The sequence below is a fragment of the Eubalaena glacialis genome, chromosome 19 (genome assembly GCF_028564815.1).
Source record: "Eubalaena glacialis isolate mEubGla1 chromosome 19, mEubGla1.1.hap2.+ XY, whole genome shotgun sequence".
Lineage (NCBI taxonomy): Eukaryota > Metazoa > Chordata > Mammalia > Artiodactyla > Balaenidae > Eubalaena > Eubalaena glacialis.
Genome location: NC_083734.1, coordinates 48505540 through 48529424, shown reverse-complemented (window position 1 = coordinate 48529424; position 23885 = coordinate 48505540). Strand labels below are relative to the sequence as shown.

At 35.5% G+C, this 23885-nt stretch overlaps 2 protein-coding genes across 10 annotated transcripts in view; both read right to left on the bottom strand.

The window, feature by feature from the left end:
* TANC2 (tetratricopeptide repeat, ankyrin repeat and coiled-coil containing 2) overlaps positions 1-23885 on the bottom strand; it is a 351153-nt gene that overhangs the window by 132279 nt on the left and 194989 nt on the right. For all 8 annotated transcript variants that reach the window (XM_061174771.1, XM_061174772.1, XM_061174774.1 and 5 more), the window contains 2 exons: positions 17797-17945; positions 9206-9392 (listed from right to left, as the gene is read on the bottom strand). In XM_061174771.1, coding sequence (XP_061030754.1) covers positions 9206-9392; positions 17797-17945 — 336 coding nt within the window. The remainder of the gene's footprint in view (positions 1-9205; positions 9393-17796; positions 17946-23885) is intronic.
* LOC133080148 (large ribosomal subunit protein P1-like) lies at positions 20565-20990 on the bottom strand. Of its 2 annotated transcripts, XM_061176021.1 has the most exons (2): positions 20882-20954; positions 20565-20806 (listed from the first exon to the last, which is right to left on the bottom strand). In XM_061176021.1, exons 1-2 carry the CDS (start codon positions 20952-20954, stop codon positions 20610-20612), a joined length of 270 nt encoding a protein of 89 aa, XP_061032004.1. In that variant the 3' UTR covers positions 20565-20609. The 2 variants fall into 2 exon arrangements, with proteins under 2 accessions (XP_061032004.1, XP_061032003.1); XM_061176020.1 differs by having other exon boundaries at positions 20565-20990.

Below are 23885 nucleotides of genomic sequence, written 5' to 3'. Positions count from 1 at the left end.
TATATTATGTGTGTATGTGTCTGCATGCGTTCTTTTTAAACAGAGGCATGCTTCTTATCCTAATTTCTGGAAATTGTCTTATTACTTTAAAATATATTTAAACATTTTTCTTTCTGTAAAATTTGACTGAAGTATAATTTCATTTGGTGTAAAGATGTGATGATTCAGCTGGCTTTTAATTCTTAGCTAGAAGCTTGGAGTTCACACAGCTGCTAGGCTCAGTATAATGAAAGCTGGAGAATGTAAAACTTCTGTTTCCCGGAGGACTTGTCTACATGTAAAGTGTCTGTTAGTTAACCCTTTGCCTTTCATGTTTTTTTTGGTGGTGTGTCCCAGCAGAAGTTTTTATCCTTAGGTCCCAAATCAGAGCTGGCTAAGATTCACTTGTATCTGTGTGGTCTTACCCTGGTATATATTCCAGAAATATACCCCTTTTCTCCAGATAAACCCTGAGCACATTCAGTAGGCTCCAAACACTGGAGCACGACACCTTTAAAGGTCTGAGAAGGTAGTAATGGGTTTCACTATTTTCAATATTTCAAATAATTTGTAAGTAATAATATGTTTTCAAATAATTTATAAGTAATAATATGTCGACTAGTTACCTAAAACATCAAGTTTCTATAAATTAGCTGCAATTATATCAAGGGTGATAACATTAGTTATCTCATGTTGAACAGAAATTTTGGCAGATATATATATGTATACATATCATACGTATATAGATATATATATGTATACATTTGATAAATAAAAAATGAGATAGAAACTATTGGATAATGAATAGAGTGATGCTGAAAATTTTTTCAAAAATACGGGGTCTATCAATAAAAATTATGAAAGTCCTCATTGGTGGTGAAAAGATTTGAGAAACTTTGAATTAATTCATGGTACAAAGACAGAATTATTCAGTGGCCTATGGACCCTATTTTATCATTTAAATGATAAAGTTTATAATAAGGAAGGGCTTCTATGGTCATGGTATTTAAAAGTAAAGACAAGGAAGACATCCAGTTTCCCAACGTGAGAAGAGCAGTGTTGTCATTTTGCACTACAATTGTACTATCTGCATGAACCAAACCTGTTATTACATAGTTCACTTGTTTTTCAAACCCAAAGTATCCCTTGCCCTTTTTCACTAGAGAGAAATGTATCTAGTCCCTGGCACACAGTATATGATCAACAAATATTTGTTGAGAGGATGAATAAATTAGTTTTATTGGATGCTCAATGGTCCAGAACCATTGGGGCACAGAAAGAGTGAAAACAGACAACTCACATAAAATACCAGAAGTAAAATCCTCTGGTTAACCATTCCCATTTAGGAATTTTGTACATTTTTGCTTCATTGATGCTTTTCACAGAATATGGTGACTTTTAGTTAATTTCATTCACTTATCTAGCCAATAAAATTTTATTGAGCAACTAGTATGTGTCAGACTACAGTGGTGAACAAGATAGGTGCTAAATCCTTAATCCCAGAAAAAGGACAATCCTGTGGCAAAAGAGGTCACACACAGAAAAAATGAAGAATCACAAAATGAAATGCTATTTTTAATAACAACATACTAATGTTTGCATATTAGTCAATTTTATGGATGCTCCTATTTTACTCAACCATTCCTCTATAGTGAGAACTTATCATATAACTTAAAGTCACCAAGGTGAATGAAGCACCAGAGAATGCAATGATATTTTGATTCATGTGGCTACTAAAAGTTTCAAAAGTCTAAAGCCCAAGCAGTCTACATGTCAGATATTGGCCTATATAAATTAAGCACCCCTATGTGCAAAGTTTCTATGAGTGGAGTTGAAGAGGAAGACATGGCCTGTCATTGAAAAATATACGTATTTGTTTTCCACTAGACCTATTCTATCTCCATTTTAATTCTCTAGACCTAGTCATTCCCAGGTGGAACAAAGAATAGTGGGAAATATTGAGTTGTAAGTAACTAAAGAGATTTTTCTGAGAATTTCTCCATTTTCCTTCCTTGATATAGAAAAAAAAATTGCTACCTCAGTATAAAGAACTGCTTACATGGCATTTCTGTTTATATTGCCATATAGGCCAGGAAGATAGTGTGAGGAAGTAGGAATTACAGACTTATAAACAGGCTCATTGTGAATAAAATTAGCTCCATATATTTAAAAGTTTTATTGAGGTACAATTTACATACCATAAAATTCACCCATTGTAAGTGTACATGGGTACAAGCACATTTGCTTGTCATCTACAGTAATTAAAAACTGATAGTAGGGACTTCCCTGGTGGCACTGTCATTAAGATTTCACACTCCCAATGTAGGGGGCCTGGGTTTCATCCCTGGTCCAGGAACTAGATCCCACAGGCATGTCACAACTAAGGAGCCCGCCTGCCGCAACTAAGGAGCCCACGTGCTGCAACTAAGAGGCCCTCAAGCCACAACTAAGGAGCCCGTGAGCCACAACTAAGGAGCCTGCCTGCTGCAACCAAGACCCGACACAACCAAATAAATAAACAAATAAATATAAAAAAAAACTGATAGAAATAATTTTTATCTTGATTCACTACTTTGCTTTTGTTGATAAAGACTAAATTTTTAATGCCGGATAATAGTCTTAGGTCCTCTGTTCTGAGAGAGAATTATTTTAGAAGTATGCACTGTTTTGTAATAATTAGGACCATGGGTTTTGAAGTTATACAGACCTGAACTTCACTCCTAGCTTTGCCTCTTAATATCTGTGTGATCTGGGACCAATTATTTTTGAATCTCAGTTTTCCAAGTTTAAGAAAGATTGTTATACTATTATGTAAGACAGAGTTAATTTACAGCTGGACTGGGCCAGCCCTAAGCTTATCTCTGGGGAGTCCTGGAACTCTTTGCCAAGATAAGGTCAACTGGGATAACTAATGATTTATAATTTGCTGTTTAAAGTTTGAAACTCCCCTGGAAGCAACCAGGTCTAGTTGTTTATTGACAGCTTACACCTGGACTACTTGGACAGCCTGGCTTAGCTATGTGACCAGAGGGGCATAAAAAGCTTCACTGTAAACTTCTGGGGGGCTCTCCTGAAACCAAGATTCCTTATACAAATCTCAGTGATTTATACTCTGGGGACAGGCACATCCTATTTGATTAAGAAAGAACCTGGATATATATGGAATCTAAAAAAACAAAAATGGTTCTGAAGAACCTAGGGGCAGGACAGGAATAAAGACGCAGATGTAGAGAATGGACTTGAGGACACGGGGAGGGGGAAGGGTAAGCTGGGACAAAGTGAGAGAGTGGCATGGACATATATACACTACCAAATGTAAAACAGATAGCTAGTGGGAAGCAGCCGCATAGCACAGGGAGATCAGCTCGGTGCTTTGTGTCCACCTAGAGGGGTGGGATAGGGAAGGTGGGAGGGAGACACAAGAGGGAGGGGATATGGGGATATATGTACACGTATAGCTGATTCACTTTGTTATACAGCAGCAGCTAACAACAATGTAAAGCAATTATACTCCAAAGTATTTATTAACTTTTTAATAAAGATGTTAAAAAGAAAAAAAGAACCTGGAGAGCTGCACTTGGGAATGGATCCTCGGTGTTCGCCTGCATTCTCTTTCGCCTGCTGTACTGTATCTTTACTGAAAGCTTTTCGTAAGCATTTTTCTGCGGAGTCTTATGTACCCTTTCAATTACCTGATCCTGTGAAACCTTTACAACTATTTTCTTATAAGATGATTGTAAGGATTAAGTAATGGTACCCGCCTCATACTTTGTACTCAATCAATGGTTGTTGTTACTACTATTATTATTATTATTATTATATTAGTTAGGTCAATTATGCAAGAGAAATGCTCTGTTTGGTCTCCTTGATCAATTTAATAGGCAGTATCTAGACTTCTTTAACATATATGCCATGCCATATAAATATAACGCTATAGTTACCAAAAATTTATTAGTGCTAAGTAAGTAGAAGGTGGGAAGGATGACAGAGTCACTAGCACAATAACTGGAGAAACTTAGCAGTGAAGATACAATTGCACATTTCTGAAAACAGGTTGGAGAAAATATAAAAAAATAACTCAAATTATCTAATGTTCAAGTTTATGACTCAGGGAGGTGATTTCTTAAACGTGAAAATTTGGATCAAAAAAAGAACATATAACATCCTACTGGAATATATGTTACGAAAGGAACAAAGGTCTTTGATTAGGAGTTTCTGATTTTGCTTTTTAGTTACTAATGTGAAATATTAGGAAAACATAATCACTCAACAATGAGCAAAGCTGTAGATACTTCATCTTCCTAGGTGTTAAGTGATATAAGGCTAAAGGATATAAGACCAAATTTGGCAATAAATCAGAACCTAAAGAAAAAAAAAATCCTGAGATTTGATTAAAAGAGGGAATTCAAGAATTATACCTTTCTGGGACTTCCCTGGAGGCACAGTGGTTAAGACTCTGCCTGTCAATGCAGGGGACACAGGTTTGATCCCTGGTCCGGGAAGATCCCACATGCCGTGGAGCAACTAAGCTCGTGCACCACAACTACTGAGCCTGTGCTCTAGAGCCCGTGAGCCACAACTACTGAGCCCGAGTGCCGCAACTACTGAGCCCGAGTGCCGCAACTACTGAAGCCCGTGCACCTAGAGCCCATTCTCCGCAACAAGAGAAGCCACAGCAATATGAAGCCCACGCACTGCAATGAAGAGTAGCCCCCGCTCACCGCAACTAGAGAAAGCCCGCGTGCAGCAACGAAGACCCAGCGCAGCCAACAATAAAAAATAAACAAATAAATAAATTAAAAAAAAGAAATTTAAAAAGAATTATACCCTTCTGGAAGGAACTGTGATCTCCAGATAAACAAAAGGCAAGAAACATGCCTAAATGGATCCATGCTTAAATTCATTTTGCTATGTAACACCATACCAAATCAGCCCATTATTAAAACTTAACATGAAAAAGGAATAGGATATAAAAATGATGTATATCTCACAGAGTTTACGATTATCAAGATTTTTGCTTGAAGCTATATAGGAGCTTATATATAAGCTGATAGGAGATTATATGTAGTTGGTGGTATCTAACGAGGCACATATATAAGGCCATTATACCATTAAAGTTATACCAATAAAATAAGAGTAACAAATAGGAAATTACACTGTAAATACCTGACAATCATGTCAGTGATATTTTACCACATATTTAAGAAAGGTTGTGAGTTTGAGGAAAGGGAAGCTATGATTGGAACAGAGAATGCTTTCTGTGGTAGAAATTAAATTACATCTGGGGTGAATCTAGACCACATAGAATCTAAGAAGTTACAGTTGTTTACAACCTTTTAGAATCTGAGAGAGGAACTTTTTACATTAACAATACTTAAAAATTCAGGAACTCTGCATTTCTAGTATTCTGATTCTTATAACTAGAATTCTACATATTTTGGCATGCTATAAGAGTGATACAGCAGGCATCACTAAAATTCTGATTGCTATAATTACAAAATGTAATCATAAGGAATTCACACTGAACTGACTGATATATAAAGAAATTAAAAATAGATAATTTAAATTAATACATTTAATAACTTTTGTGCTTTTTGCTGATGGGGCAAGATTTAAATATGGAACACTAATAAACAACAGACCATCTTGGAAGTTTTTGTTTGAAATAATATAAGCAATAGTTAATTTGGAAAAGCAGATGTTTCTATAATCAGTGGGGAAAATACTTGAAACATATTTAACAGTTAAGGTAGGCCAGCCTTGAGATTTCCAAGGTAATAACAATATCTTTGACTATTATTACTTATGCCATATACAATTTTCTTCCAAATCAGACTGCAGTGAAAAAAAACTAAAGGGAAACAAGTCATTTCTCAAGATAAGCTGCTCACATATAATTTGATAACTACTCTATAGTCTTTTGTAATTTTAGGAACAGACATTATTCTCTTTCTTCTCTCATTATTTTGCAAGTAAATCTGTTTCAGTATTTATACACATTAAAGAATGGAAGTTCATTATTCTTCAAATTAGCTCTCTTATCCACAAAGGCACTTATATTTACAAGGAACACAATTCTGGAAATTTATCAGAAAAAAAAAATGAGGAACACTGTCTGCTATAAGTCAAAGCAGGATCTCATTTTTAATTTTCAGAACATTATGAACATTTATTCTGAACACTCACTGACATGTTAAGCTTCCACTTTGAAAGGTAACTACTTGTAAACGGATTTTATCCAATCTGTCAGCACCATGCCTTCTGCTTGGATGAACATATTTCTAAAGCTATTTTTTTATGTATGGCAGAATAGATGATATGCAGTTACAGACACTCTAATAAGATCGACAGAAGAACCCAGGAAGAGGTTTGGCTGGGATTATAAAAGTCACTGGGCCAAAATGAATCATAAAGAGAACTTAAGAGAATAAGATTAGTCGATGGAGAATTCTAATCTCTATTATTTATTAAAAATTTAATAAAGTTCCATCTTGTACCCAATGGTCACTCTAAACACTCTAAACACCTGTCAAAAAAGTAAAGTGCCAGGTCAGTCCTTTATCCCCTATCCTTCCACACTTAAGCTTTCTTTCCTTTGAGCACCTACTATGCTACCACATGTCAGTCACTGGACTAGGTGGTACAGATACGGATGAATAAGACACAATTTTGGCTAACAAGAAACAGTCTAATGGTGAAAAGCAGGCTCCAAAAGTAATTATAATACCATGTGTTAAATGTAATGATACAGATATATACAGGTATTACTGGGAACACAGAATAATAATATGTATTGGATAGGAGGTGGAGTGGAGAAGTGAAGAGAGGTGGTGGTAGTAGTGGTGACAGAATACTCAAGGTGAATCTTAAAAAATATGTAGGAGTTAGTCAAATTTAAGAGGGAGAGAGGAGATTACAAGGCAGAATGATCAATATGAGCAAAAGCACAGAGATGAAAAAACCAATGTGTCAGGTAACAACAAAATCTAAAGTTGCCAGAATAATATATACAAGGCCTAAAGTAGTGGGCTTGAAGGCTGGAGAAATTGGCTGCGGTCAGATCAGGAGAGCCTGGCCTTTATCTGCTAGGTAAATGGGAGCCAAAGGAGTGATCTGATCAGATTTGATTTTCAGGTAGTTCACTTCATCTTACAGACAACAGAATCAAAATAGTAATTGTTTTTCAGTTAATTCACTTTGGTGGCTGTGTGAAAAACAGACTTAGGACAAGACAAAAAACGCAGAGAGAACAGTTAGATTTGTATTAATCTAGGTCTAAGATAATGCGGACTATCAAGGCAATGCTAGGAAAGATGAAAAAACAATACAGGGATGAGAAATACAGGGGGAAGGAAGGTGGGAAGGACTCTCCTCTTGGCTTTCTAGCTTGGGTTCCTGGGTAGGTAGTGATGTCATTATAAGAGAATATTTTGGACAACTTTTTGCAAATAAATTTGAAAAAAGATAAAAACCATTACTAAGGAAAACAGATTCAGGAAGAAAAAGAAAAATTTTTAAGTCCTATAGTATTAAATACACTGAAATAGTAGTTTAAAAAATCGACATAAAGAAAATAACAGGTCCGAAATATTTTAATGGCAGGTCCTACTAAATAATCAAGAAACAGGTAATTCCAATTTTCTATAAACTATTTCAGAGGTTAGGAAAAGAGGTCAATTTTCATCATATTTTATCTATCTATGTATTTTATTTAGTTAAAATATTTAGCTATTTAATGATAATATCTTCATAATGACTTCTCATATAAAGTAATCACAAATTAGAAATTATTATGTTAGATACTAAGGGTATATAAAATTATTAGACATGAATACTGCCTTTTAGGAGCTTTGTAATAAGTTTTAAAATCAGGAAATGTGAGTCCTCCAACTTTGTTCTCCTTTTTCAAAATTGTTTTGATTATTTGGGGTCCTTTGAGATTTCACATTAATTTTAGAATGGGTGTTTCTATTTCTCCAAAGAACATTGTTGGGATTATTATAAGGATGTCAATGATTCTGCAGATTGCTTTGAGAAATATTATCATTTTAACAATATCAGTCTTCCAATCCATGAACACAGGATATATTTCCAATTATTTAAGTCTTTTAAAATTTCTTTAGCAATGTTTTGTAGTGTTTAGTGTACATGCCTTTTGCCTCCTTGGTTAAATTTATTCCTAAGTATTTTATTCTTTTTGATGCTACTGTAATGGAATTGCTTTCTTAATTTTATTTTTTTTTGGTTATCCATTGTTAGGGTATAGAAATGCAACTGGTTTTTGTATGTTGATTTTGTATCCTGTAACTTTGCTGTAAAAATATTCTTTTTATCAACTCATTATTTATTTAAAGTGAATAAATTCACATGTTGATGTATATTCATTTAAGTACTAGAGATATGCTGAGTTGACATGGCATTAAAATATCTGCAATAACATCTAAACAAATAAATATTTTGATTTGATAACCTTTAGAAGGAAGCCAAATGAGGAAAAAATATTTCATTGTCTTTATTCCTTTGTCGTTTCCATTTTCCTAGCCTCTTCAGCTTCTGTCATTTGTTGACCAGCCTCTCCTCACCCCTTCCTTGAAACTTTTATCTTCCTTGGCACTGGTAACATTATCCTGCCCCACTTTTTCTCCTATCTGTCTGACTATCCTTTTTCTGTATCTACTGGCTCATTCTCACACCTCTCACCCCCTGCTCAATTTGAACGTGCCGTAAGATTCTGTGCTCAGTCTTCTTTTCTTCTCTTTGCATTTCTTTGTCTTCAGATTCTTCTTTTCCCAAAACTTTGCTCATTTCCATGTGACTGACTCCCCTTAACAAGTATACAACAGGCAATAATACGAAGAACTGAGAACCACCAAGAAACTCTACTAGTTCAGTGAGGAATAAACTTTTTCTGAACCACTTCTGTTGGTAGACAGATGATGCATGTGAATTTACAAGAAGAAGTAGAAAGAACTTTTTCTATTCATCCCTTCTTTTATCAGATAATATCTTTAAAGGACTGGTTAAGCAGGGAGGGATACCTCTCATTTTGTTTACCCTTTATGTCTCTCTCCTGTATCATTAAAAAGAAAAGGACACATTTTATATATACATCTCAGTAACTCAAAAGCAGAATTTTTGAAAACCTTGAGCTTGTGTAATTATTTTAAAAAGAAAAAAAGACACAAAATGATTTCTTTTTTAATGATTAATATAAAAAACAACTTACCAATGATACCACTATCTCTGCTTTCAAGGGTGGAGGTTGGACTAGTGACAGCCCCATAGCTGCCATCCTTGGCAGTTGCATTTGCACTGACTTGCGGGAGAGTGGAGCAGGGGCTACTGGCTGGTGGAGAGGCAGTGCTGCTAGTCAAGGTGGAACAGGGACTTATCCTCTGGGTGATTGCTGAGGTCTGAAAAATTGAAATGAAAAATAAGATAAACTGATCAGCTGTTAAAGTAAAATATATCTTATGGTAAAACACATGCTTTGATAAGAAAAAGAAAAAAATCCACATGCACAACTTTTACATCCATTAGGTTCTGTTTGTTTTTGCCTTCCGGGATAAAGCATTCTGTGTTCTATAATTAAGGTGAAACTTGATAAATTTAACATGAGCAGAGACTGGCCTGTTTTTCTGCCTAGGAAACTCACAGTGACAAGTAGTCTTTATCATTGCTATGAACTAATAGAGGAACTTATTAATCACAAATTTTTCTTGCTATTTTCAATCGAAACTTTTCTGAAGGCTTGGAACTTTTTCTTGCTAATAATTTTCTTTGGATAGAAAAAAAATATCTCTGCAGCCAAGGAGAAATAAAAATAAAGTTCTTAATGCAAATAAATGGGTTGTTTTTTGATACACAGGGGGCTGCTCAGAGACAATAAATGAATGCAGGGAAAATGCCTTATCTAAAAGTTTGTCAAATAAAATAGATCAAACAATATTAACTTAATACAAAATGAAATAATTTCTCTGTAGAAACTGATTACAGACTGAGATCACTGAGTGATTCTTACACCTAAAGTTACCTCCTTTTCACATTTTTGATGGGAAGTAATGAATAATCACCAAAAAGACTGACGGTAATATATTCTGGTTTACCTAATTTAATGACAATTTGCTTTTCTTTAGCTCTTTCTACCCAAATAAATTAATGAAATAATGAATGAAAGTCTATGTTTTTTCAAACACTCAAGAAATGTTATCCTACCCTGATACCAAAACCAGACAAAGATGTCACAAAGAAAGAAAACTACAGGCCAATATCACTGATGAACATAGATGCAAAAACCCTCAACAAAATACTAGCAAACAGAATCCAACAGCACATTAAAAGGATCATACACCATGATCAAGTGGGGTTTATCCCAGGAATGCAAGGATTCTTCAATATACACAAATCAATCAATGTGATAAACCATATTAACAAATTGAAGGAGAGAAACCATATGATCATCTCAATAGATCCAGAAAAAGCTTTTGACAAAATGCAACAGCCATTTATGATAAAAACCCTCCAGAAAGTAGGCATAGAGGGAACTTACCTCAACATAATAAAGGCCATATATGACAAACCCACAGCCAACATCGTTCTCAATGGTGAAAAACTGAAACTATTTCCTTTAAGATCAGGAATAAGACAAGGTTGCCCACTCTCACCACTATTATTCAACATAGTTTTGGAAGTTTTAGCCACAGCAATCAGAGATGAAAAAGAAATAAAAGGAATCCAAATTGGAAAAGAAGAAATAAAAGGAATCCAAATTGGAAAAGAAGAAGTAAAACTGTCACTGTTTGCAGATGACATGATACTATACATAGGGAATCCTAAAGATGCTACCAGAAAACTACTAGAGCTAATCAATGAATTTGGTAGAGTACCAGGATACAAAATTAATGCACAGAAATCTCTTGCACTCCTATACACTAATGATGAAAAATCTGAAAGAGATATTAAAGAAACACTCCCATTTACCATTGCAACAAAAAGAATAAAATACCTAGGAATAAACCTACCTAAGAAGACAAAAGACCTGTATGCAGAAAGCTATAAGACACTGATGAAAGAAATTAAAGATGATACAAACAGATGGAGAGACATACCATGTTCTTGGATTGGAAGAATCAACACTGTGAAAATGACTATACTACCCAAAGCAATCTACAGATTCAGTGCAATCTCTATCAAACTACCAATGGCATTTTTCACAGAACTACAACAAAAAATTTCACAATTTGTATGGAAACACAAAAGACCCCGAATAGCCAAAGCAATCTTGAGAAAGAAAAATGGAGCTGGAGGAATCAGGCTCCCTGACTTCAGACTATACTACAAAGCTACAGTAATCAAGACAGTATGGTACTGGCACAGAAACAGAAATATAGATCAATGGAACAGGATAGAAAGCCCAGAGATAAACCCACGCACATATGGTCATCTTATCTTTGATAAAGGAGGCAAGAATATACAGTGGAGAAAAGACAGCCTCTTCAATAAGTGGTGCTGGGAAAACTGGACAGCTACATGTAAAAGAATGAAATTAGAACACTCCCTAACACCATACACAAAAATAAACTCAAAATGGATTAAAGACCTAAATGTAAGGCCAGACACTATCAAACTCTTAGAGGAAAACATAGGCAGAACACTCTATGACATAAATCACAGCAAGATCCTTTTTGATCCACCTCCTAGTGAAATGGAAATAAAAACAAAAATAAACAAATGGGACCTAATGAAACCTAAAGGCTTTTGCACAGCAAAGGAAACCATAAACAAGACCAAAAGACAACCCTCAGAATGGGAGAAAATATTTGCAAATGAAGCAACTGACAAAGGATTAATCTCCAAAATTTACAAGCAGCTCATGCAGCTCAACATCCAAAAAACAAACAACCCAATCCAAAAATGGGCAGAAGACCTAAATAGACATTTCTCCAAAGAAGATATACAGATTGCCAACAAACACATGAAAGGATGCTCAACATCACTAATCATTAGAGAAATGCAAATCAAAACTACAATGAGGTTATCACCTCACACCAGTCAGAATGGCCATCATCAAAAAACCTACAAACAATAAATGCTGGAGAGGGTGTGGAGAAAAGGGAACCCTCTTGCACTGTTGGTGGGAATGTAAATTGATACAGCCACTATGGAGAACAGTATGGAGGTTCCTTAAAAAACTAAAAATAGAACTACTATACGACCCAGCAATCCCACTACTGGGCATATACCCTAGAAAACCATAATTCAGAAAGAGTCATGTACCACAATGTTCACTGCAGCTCTATTTACAATAGCCAGGACATGGAAGCAACCTAAGTGTCCATCAACAGATGAATGGATAAGGAAGATGTGGCAAATATATACAATGGAATATTACTCAGCCATAAAAAGAAATGAAACTGAGTTATTTGTAGTGAGGTGGATGGACCTTGAGTCTGTCATACAGAGTGAAGTAAGTCAGAAAGAGAAAAACAAATACCGTATGCTAACACACATATATGGAATCTAAAAAAAAAAAAAGGTTCTGAAAAACCTAGGGGCAGGACAGGAATAAAGACGCAGACGTAGAGAATGGACTTGAGGACACGGGGAGGGGTAAGGGTAAACTGGGATGAAGAGAGAGAGTGGCATGGACATATATACACTACCAAATGGAAAACAGATAGCTAGTGGGAAGCAGCTGCACAGCACAGGGAGATCAGCTTGGTGCTTTGTGACCCCCTAAAGGGGTGGGATAGGGAGGGTGGGAGGGAGACACAAGAGGGAGGAGATATGGGGATATATGTATATGTATAGCTGATTCACTTTGTTATAAAGCAGAAACTAACACACCACTGTAAAGCAATTATACTCCAATAATGATGTTTAAAAAAAAAATGTTATCCTTTTCAAAACAGTAACTGATCAGTGGCAAAATTACTTGACGGAGTACTAATGATAAATTTGACATCTTTAAATGTTAAATTAAAAAAAAAGCATTTCAACTTCTTTACATACAGAGTCTATTCATAACCTCTCTGCTAAAATTGAAGATTTACATTTTATAACTTGACTGGAAAATATGTTGATCACTGAATATGAGAATATTAAGGCTCTCTGACTCGTCCCCAAATGACTTCCAGATGCAATCTCTTATATTTAATTATCTGTGTTGAATCCAGGTTTTGATTTTAATTTAAATGCTATAACCAGGTCATAAAAGATACATTCAACTCAACCAAGCATAACTGACATTCTCAGAACCCTGCAACCAAGTAAATATTTTCAATCATATGAATAATATTAGAAACTGATTTTTCTTAATAACACAATAAGCCCTCAAATCTATGCCATTTCTCTTCTATAGAATTTTTCTCCAGAGGAGGGAGGAGTTTCAATTTCTTTGTAATTTCCTCTATTTCTATAAAATGATGTTGGTCTACCAGAGCAATGATATTTTTTAAAACTGGGCTTGCAGTAGAATTACCTGTGGAATGTAAAAAACAAGTTCCCCTACAAAACTGACAGATACTGAACCCCACCCCAGTCTTACTGAATTAGAATCCTCCCTAGTTAGAATTTGGCATGGCAATTTTAAACTGCCTCATTCTCAGTTTAAGAAATATGTGGGTACTGTAATAGAACTGTATTAGAGTCTTTTACATTAGATATATCTACACTATAGTCATTCCATGTTGAAAAAGTTTCATTTGGGTATAAATCTATTACCTCTGTAGCAACTAATTTCCATTTTTAGACAAGATTCTCAGTCTGTTCTGTGAGAAAGGAAACTGTATTATATGCATAATATAGCCAATGTGGAGGTTAAGCTCAAATGACGCATACTTTTTACTACAAGTTATTTTCTGGAAAATAAAGCATTTATCACAGACTGTATGCTTTAAAAGCTTTAACTGTAAAAGCAAAGCTTAAAGATCAAGCCATTCAGAAAGCAGAAAACTGTCCATCGTTTGTGAATTAAAAGGCAAGCCTTATATTTATTTAAGGAGGCTAGTTAATGAGACATAGAAATCTCTTCTAGGCACAGAAAGACAACATTATCTACTCTCCATACTGCAGGCTAAAATGGACATCTAATTAAGCTGCTCCACTTCTAAAACCTTTCAGTGGTTTTCCCATTGATCTTTTAGTGGTCTCCAGAAGGATCCCAAACTCCCAATCGGATCTCTTAAAGGTTCTACAAATACACAAGGGAAGAATCTAATGATGGAATTTATAAGGTACATCCTAATAGCCCAGAAACTACTGAGAGAAGAAAATATAGTGATCAGTTGAATATCACTTTCAATATGTTGTCCTTTGCAAAAAAATGATATATGCTGACTTGCCTGTGCTGGATTTTGTCATTACTAGCACTATTCTGAGGACACCATTACTATAGGGTCTTCCTAAACAAAGCAATCTATCTTTGTCAGTATGCTGTTTAGTACAGAAGAAAGCCACTAAGTGAACATGACCTCCTAGTTCTTAATAATTTTCCTAAGACTAGAAATTCCAATGATCAATTCAGCCACTTTCTTCTGTGGTTCCAAGATAGTTTCATGGTACATTCTATTCCAAGAGGGCTATCATGTAGCTTCATTATTAATATTTTACATTTGTTCAATGTTTCGTAGTTAAAATTTTTTAAATGTTATAATTGATACTTCATTATCTCCTTATCAACCAAGTATGAGGCATAATAAATATTATTTCCCCATTTAAGAAATGTGAAAATGAAACTACCCTAAGTATGCAAGCTATGAAGCAATTTCCCCCAAATCATACAGGTCCTGCATACATTTACATACTAATTATATTGCATATATATCTTTTGTTTATATGACATTTTACAGCTTACAAAGTGATTTCATATTCATGATTTAACTTGATCTTCACAACAATCCTGTCATTATTTCATACTATACTGGACCAGTATGGTGTAGCTATTAAGAACATAAGTTGTAAAAGCAGACTGCCTGGATTTGAATACTATTCCATCACTTTCTGGCAGTGTGTTTCCATTTTTTTTTTACCTGAAAATTGAAATATAAATGAACCCTACAAATCTTCTACCTCCTGGTTCAGTGACTTTTCTATTATACTATATCACTTTAATTATATTAAATCAATGATACTACTCATTTACTTATTTTATGACGAATTTATTCAGTAAATGCACAAGGCACTCTCTAATCTGAAATCTTTACCATGACCAGGAAGGGGCTACCTGATTTCTAAATGAAGTCACAAGTCATGTGACTTTATTTAGAAATTACTGCAACAGGCTGTGACATGAAGCATCTCAAAAGCAACCAAATATAAATTTTAGCACCTCAAGAAATGTAGCTTTTTAGAAACAACAGGGTCCTTGGCAAATTCTCAGATTGTAATGTCATGTTTCTTGGTCATTATTAGAACAGTCATATTTTAACCTGCTGTGAATATAAAGAGATAAAAAATAAAATAGATGTTTTATTTATACCAATTTAAATGAAGCCCTCAACATATATCATTTCCATTTTTTATTCACAGATCACAGCATACTGACACAGTTACAATGTAAATTAGTTTAAAAAAAAATTAATCCCTATCACCATGAAGCTTACATTCTTGTATGATATACAGACAACCCCCCTCACAACTAAATATATAATGTAATAAATTAATGACAAGAGCTATAAAAAAAAATAAAGTACCAGGATAAGGGGATACAGTGATGGGCAGGTGCTATTAGATAAAGTAATTAAGGAAGAGGCCTCTCGGAGGAGGTAACATTTGAGCAGAGCACTGGATAAAGTAAGGAAGTGAGTTATGTGGGAAGAACATTCCAGTATAAATGAATGTTTTATGTGTTCGAGGAATGACAGGAAGGTCAGTGTTGCTGGCGAGCTGCAGGTGAAAGGGAGAGGGGTAGGAAATGATGTAGGAGAGGCAGCGAGGGGTCAGATCAGGTAGCCCCTTGCTGGTCATGGTAAAGATTTCAGATTTAATGTTAAATGTGGGGGAATACAGTGGGAGATTGAGATTGAGAGAAGATCCTTGTAAAATTCGCATTTTACAAGGATCACACTGTCTTCTGTGTAAACAGACTACAGGGGGCAAGAGTGGAAGCAGAGCCCTATTAGGAGGCCATTTATTCAGACAGCAAATATTTATTGAGCACCTACTAATAGTAGACATTGTTCTAGGTGCAGAGGATACAGCCGTAAATAGAACAGGCAAAAGTTCCAGCCTTCTAACCTTACATTCTAGGAGCTATTGCACTAGCCCAGGCAAGAGATGACAGTGACCTGGATTTAGGTGTACCAGTGGAAGTAATGAAAAGGGATCAAACTTAGCATACATTCTGAAGACAAAGCCTACATAATTTGCTGAAAGAGTGAATGTAGAGTGTGACAGAGTAAAGCCAAGAATGACTCCAGTGTTTTTGTCTTATGCCTGTAGGTGATGCCACCTATTCAGACAGGAAACTCAGTAGAAGGAGCAGGTTCTGGGGAAAAATGCAAGAGTTCAGTTTTTTGACATGATAAATTTGAGATGTATCTTGGATACATAGGTAGAAAAGGTGGTGTAGGCAGCTAGAAATACAGATCTAGAGTTAAGGGGAAAGGCAGGGCTAGAGATAGTTTAGGAGTTAAGACAGTATTTAAAGACATAAGAATGGAAGAGTTTCAATCTGATTAGAATCTCCAGGTATTTGAATTTTACAGAAACTGCCTACGTGATCAGAATGTGCAGCCAGCAAAACCAATGACCTTAGGAGTGAGAATATAAAGAAAGGAAAAGTCTGAGGAGAGAGCTCTGGAACATCTGAGCATTAACCACATGATCTACAAATATATTCCAATAATCCTTGTACACTTTATGATGAAGCTAACATATGACATGGAATCTTCACCAACATTACTGAGAATACGCAATTTGAATTTAATTTGTCATCTTCTAAGTGAAATGGCTCACTACCAGACATTCATTTTAAAGATTAAGACCACATAAATGAATCTGAGTCTAATAACTTCTTTTGCTACATTTTAACTGAAAAGAATGGAATAGCCAAAAGAAAAAAGTCTATGAAATAATAATTTTTTCAAATTGCTGATATTTTTAACTTTCTGAGATAAATATCTAGATCATTAATTTTTCAGATTTTCTGCTTTTCTAATATATGTATCCAAAACTAAAGTTTTTTAAAGCATATTTTATATACTACAAGTTTTATTATATTTTGTTTTTTATTATTTCCATTTAAAATATTTTCCAATTTCTTATGATTTTCTGACTTAAAGACTACTTAGGAGTATATTAATATCCCAACACTTGGGGATTTTGATTTTCTAAGTTATCTTTTAGCTATCATTTTCTATGTTATTTTACAATTGATTAATTCTACTATGGTCATAGTAATTGAAATCTTTTGACATTTGTTGAGATCTGTTCTATGGATCAGCATATTGTCAATTTGGCAAATAATCCATGTGTACCTGAAAACAATATGTATTCTGCAATTTGGGGGTGCGGTGCTCATATATATGTCTATTTTGTTTGTTGGCTTATTTACTTATTTATTTCCTCATTCATTCAATAAATAAGTCAAAACCTTAAAGTGGCTTTTTAAACTTAAGAAGGAAACTAAAAGATGTTCCATAAACTGAAGAAATATAGTGATTATGGAAAATTAAGTTATATCTCCAGGCCTCAAAAGGCATTCTATACTTGGGATTATTCTTCTCAGAACACCGACACCCTGCAACATTTTTCCTTTCCTGGTTATAATAGGCTGTTTCATCCCATGTTTCACTAAGTTGATAGGAAGCAGTTTACCTGATTTTCATCCTGTACTTCCATGTTGTATTGGTCACCTGGCTGAACTTCCGTGACTTTCTCTCCAAGGAGGAAACCCAGACGAGTCATGAGTGTGTTTGCTGCCTCATCTACAGATGGAGGGGGACCAAGTTCTTGTTCAGCATCACCTATAACAGGAAGACATTGAAACACCTGAAACTATCAAAATAAAATGGCCAGTTTTGCAACTTTTTTTTTCATTCAGTTTGGTCATTTCCTTTGTTTTCACATTCTAAATGCAAAATTACTAAGTCCCTGACTAGAAGCTGATTTTTCCACTGTTACATATTATAATTGATAGTCTACTCAGAATCCTCAATATATTTACTTGAAACCCTTGAATTTGAGAAAATGTTTTTGTAACTCACTGAATAGAAGTTTCCCATTTCTTTGGCAGTTAGCCTTCCAATACAAGTCCTAGTCTTGGGATCTAGTCCTGGCCATAATCACCACCTTCATTCAGGTTCTTTTATCTTTTTTTTTTTCCTTACAGTTCGTGTAAATATCCTTTTTTATTTTAAAATCAGTTCAAACTTACAAAAAAGTTTCAAGAATAGTACAAAGGACATTTTTTTCCTTAACCACTTGAAAATATAGACATGATATCCCATCATGCCCAGACAGTATGCATTTCCTATAAACAAGCAATTCTCTTACATAACCACAGTACTAGCAGAGAAATCAGGAACCTAACATTTTACATTATTATGATCTCATCCACAGACCCCATTTAAGTTTTGATATTTATCCAGTAATGTCATTTCTAGCAAGATGATCCAATTCAGGATTAAGCAATGCACTTAGTTCTTAGTTCTCTTTGACTCCCTTAATCTCGAACAGTTCCTCAGTCTCTTCTAAACTTTCATGATCTTGACACTTTTGAAGATTACAGGCCAGCTATTTTGCACAGTGTCCCTCAATTTGAAGTTATGTCATGATTTAATTCAGGTTATGCATTTTTGGCAGGACTATTGCAAAAGCAATGCTGTGTTAACTTTGATCACTTGGTTATGGCAGTGTTTGCCAGATATTTCCACTCTAAAATTATACTCTTTCTCTTTATAATTAATAAGTATGTAATGTGGGGATACTTTGAAAGTATGTAAGTATACCATTCTTCAACAAACTTTTAAATTAAAAAAAATTTTTGTGATAAAAATACACGTAACAAAATTTGCCATTTTAACCATTTTTAAGTGTACGATTCAGTGGCATTAAGTACGTTCACAATGTTGTGCAACCATCTCCATTTTCAGAACTTTTTAATCATCCCCCAGAGAAACTGTGTATCCACTAAATAAAACTCCCCAATCTCCCCTCTTACTAGCCCCTAGTAACCTCTATTCTACTTTCTGTCTCTATGAATTTGCTTATTCTAGGTACCCCATATAAGTGGAATCACACAGTATTTGTCCTTTTATGTCTAACTTATCTCACTTCGCAAATTTTCAAGGTTCATCCCATGTTAGATCATGTATCAGAATTTCACTCCTTTTTATGACTGACTCCATTTTATGTACATACATTTAGTTTATCTATTCATCTGTCCATCAAGTTGGACACTTGAGCTGTTTCCATCTATTAGGTATTATGAATAATGATAGTATGAACACTGGTGTACAAGTAGCAGTCTGAATCTCTCCTCAATAAACTTTTGCCCACTATTTTTAGCATCCATTAATGTTTCTTGGTAGAATTAATTACTATCATGCTTGCCAAATAGTGATATTTTCTAAATCCATCACTCTTCTATAGTTTAGTTTCTTTTCCTTTATCTATTTACCTACCTATCTGAACTCAAAGACTCCTATCTTACTCAATGAGTTATAACCTGTTACTATTATTATTTATTTTGATGCTCAAATTGTCCCAAAGTTGGCCATGTAAGCCCTTTCGATTTGGCTCCTGTAACCTTCTGATATATCCCTGTCATTTTCTGAGCACTTCTTTGCTTTCTGGCACCAGACGTTCCAGGCTCATCTTGTACTTTCCCTGCCCTAGCCCTAGAATCAGTCCTTTTCCCAAGAAGGGTTGATTTTTTTTTTTTTAGTGGGAAAGGTATTTAGAATATCAGGTATGCTCATTGCGATTAGGATGTCACGGCCCCCCAGGTCCACTCCGTCGACAGAGTTAGGCAGTACACTCATACACACAACTCTACATTCATTTTTATTTGTAAATCCATATACAAACATACACTCCAAATGTTCACAAAGATGCTCCAATTCCAATTCAATACCATAGGGTTAATTCTAGATTTCTTCCTTTCCTAAGTTATAACTCTGTTCTCCAATAGTGAAAAATCTGGTTCTCGTTTTCCTTATTTAATCTATCCCCCTACATGTAACAAATCTCACCGCTGCTCATTGCCACCCTGCACACAGGTGCTCTACTCACCCTGGTTGGGTTCCTATCCTATGTCAGATAGCCCTGAGCTATCATTTCCCCCATAGTCAGGGTCATTTTTTCAAAATAATTCATATACCATAAACTCTATCCTCTTAAAGTATACAGCTCAATGGCTTTAGTCTCCTCATAAGTTTATGGAACCATCACCACTTTCTAATTCCAGAATACTTTCATCACTCCAAAAAGAAACCCCATTCAGGTTCATTTTTTTGCCCTGGAATTTAGACCCCTAAAATTCCTGATCTCTGGCATTCATTTTAATCCTGTGCTTCCAGACTGCTACACTCTTTCCATACAATCAGCTTTTAACGCAATTTTCTTCATTTCTTTCTTTTTTCTTTTTTAAGAGCTCAGCTTTTTACTGAACGTGTTACTAAAGAGGTTTAGTCAAAAAGACCAAAGCCCATGTCATCATCAGACTCTTCAGATTCTTCTTTCTCTGCTTCCACTTTCTTCTCCTCAGCTGGGGCAGCAGTGGTGGAGGGGGCAGGACCTCCTGCCGGTGCAGCCCCAGATGCTGGGGCAGGTCCACCTGCCCCCACATTGTAGATGAGGCTCCCGATGTTGACACTGGCCAAAGTCTTTGCAAACAAGCCTGGCCAGAAAAGTTCAACATTTACACTGGCTGCTTTAATGAGAGCATTGATCTTATCCTCGGTGACTGTCACCTCATTTTCGGGCAGGATGAGGGCCGAGTAGATGCAGGTGAGCTCCGAGTCGGAGGCCATGGTGCGGGTGAGTGCTAGGCAGGGGCTGCCGGGCATGGTGCAGTCGCCAGATGAAGTGAGGGCCTACACCCCAATGCAGCCTTAGCTTCCTCGGAAGGACCGAGCACCTTAGCGGCAGCTAAGTGTAATTTTCTTTCTATTCAGGCTATTTTTCAGTGGTTACCAACTTCAGGAATTATTCTTTTTCAAACCTTTTCACTGAGGGATGCTGAACAATGTCAGTATGAGGTTTTTTCCTTGGACTCAATTTATTTCCAAATAGAGAATTTATAGAAATTTATAGACATAAAAAATAGCCAGGGAACTCAAGATGATCTATTTTAAATGTGATGCAGAACTAATTTACCTAAACTGAATATCTCTTTACATTAACTTGATTCATTGTCAACATTTTTTCAGATTTTGTTTTATGTTCAGATGCATTCAGTCTAACCTGCTAACAATCCACAGTAGCACATATCCTATATAGGATATTACAAAAATCTTTTTTTTTTTTTTTTGGAGTCAGATATGTCCTTTCACCATAGCAAGCATTAACTAGAGTATCATATGGTTTGATGCTAAAACATAATAGCTTAATTTTTTAGTATATTCAGTGTTACACATTAAATCACTCCTAATGGCAAGAAAGTGAGGTTTATGTTCTTATTATTCAATTTAACATTTATCTTAACTTCTCTACTAAAGTCACAAGCTGCAGGTCAGAGGAAGGGACTACAGGTGTATCCTTGTAGAGTATTATTGAACTCAAGTGCTCCATCTGTGGAAAATCTATATAGAATTCTCACTGAGGACTTCCCTGGTGGCACAGTGGTTAAGAATCCGCCTGCCACTGCAGGGGATACGGGTTCAAGCCCTGGTCTGGGAAGATCCCACATGTCGCGGAGTAACTAAGCCCGCGCACCACAACTACTGAGCCTGCGCTCTAGAACCTGCGAGCCACAACTACTGAGCCCACGAGCCACAATTACTGAGCCCGAGTGCCACAACTAATGAAGCCCTCGCGCCTAGAGCCCGTGCTCCACAACAAGAGAAGCCACCACAATGAGAAGCCTGCGCACCGCAATGAAGAGTAGCCCCCGCTCGCCACAACTAGAGAAAGCCCATGCACAGCAACGAAGGCCCAACGCAGACAAAATAAATAATTAATTAATTAATTAATTAATATTAAAAAAAAAAAAAGAAAGTGCCTAGACTGGCATTCAAACCTAATTCTACCAGCGTTAAAGTCCTATTAAAAAAAAAAAAAAAAGAAGAATTCTCATTGAAATTATGTCAGAGTAGAAAAACAGGATCTATATTCCCTTCCCTACTTCTCTGCAAGAGGCAACAAAAATGGATTTCTCTGCCACAGACCAGAAAGATATCCCAGGGGCTTTATTACCTCTATAATGTCCAACATTACAGACAGTTCCTTATCTCTCTACCTCTGCCCAATTATGATACTCTAACATAAAATCTCAGGAAAAAGCTGTGTTACAAATGCATGCAAATGCATCTTCAAAACAAGTACCCTAACTCTAAAAAATAATACAAATGAATGTATATACAAAACAGAAACAGAGTTACAGAGATAGAAAACAAACCTGTGGTTACCAAAGGGGAGAGGGAAGGGAGGAGGGACAAATTAGGGGTATGAGATTAACAGATACAAACTACTATATATAAGTAGATGAGCAACAAGGGTATACTATATAGCACAGGGAATTATACCCATTATCTTGTAATAATCTATAATGGAATATAATCTGCAAAAATACTGAATCATTATGCTGTACACCTGAAGCTAACACAATATTGTAAATCAACTAAACTTCAATTAAAAACAAACAAATCCCCTATCCGTCATTCAAGCAAATTTCCACCTTTAAACCCTTGCTATGAAGAATTTTTCATTTCATTACCACAGTGTGTAGAATTTCTAAACTACTGAGTCAACTATTTAATATTATTAAAATTTATCAAAGTCTACTATGATAACAAGAATATTTATAGCATATGAAATTTGAAGTAAACAGTTTCAGGTTAAAATGCTAAATGTAATTCTGAAGACATCTATAATAAAATGTAAAAGTCCCTGACCTCTTTAAATTTCACAACATACTACTACGCTATATACAAATGGCAGGCAAGAGGCTATAATTATATTATCATTTCATGCATTATTTGCAAAAGTCCAAATGTTACTCACTTAAGAAAGAGGCTAGGGGAAAAGAAACCAAACTCTTCCTTTTTCTTCTAGGCTCTTATACTCATGTTACTCTTAGTCTTACTATATCACTCTATTTCTCTTAAGTGCTTTTTTCCCTAAATATTAGTTTCTTAAAAAGATACTAATATTTATTATTTTTAAGAAGTCCACAAGCTCATATACTTTATATACATTAAAGTATTTATGGGAGAAATGATATAATGACCAGGTTTTGTTGAAATTACTACAGAAAAAAATGGAGACGATATAGATAAAACAAAGTTGCCAAAATTATTGAAGCTAGGAAATGACTACAGAGTAGTGCATTATTCTATTCTCTGTTTGTGAATGTTTGGAACTTGAGGAAAAAACTCTGTGCAGGGAAGTTTCTTTTAAATAACTTAGCAGTTCTCAACTGGTGACAATTTTGCCCCCCAGGGAACGTTTGGCAATGAGTGGGGTATTTCTGGTTGTCACACTGCAGGGAGCGGTGTTGCTACTGGCATCTAGTAGGTAGAGGCCAGGGACTCGGCCAAACATCCTACAATACACAAGACAGCTCCCCACAATAAAGGATTATCTAGCCCCGAAAGTCATTACATAGTATTGAGGTTGAGAAACCCTGAAACAGCTAGAATCACCTTATCCTTTAAAATCTGTCAAATTGGATGAACTCTTAATACACAGTCAGTAGGAAAACCAGTGTCCAACCTGTTACTTCCATGGATTCTTAAAATTAC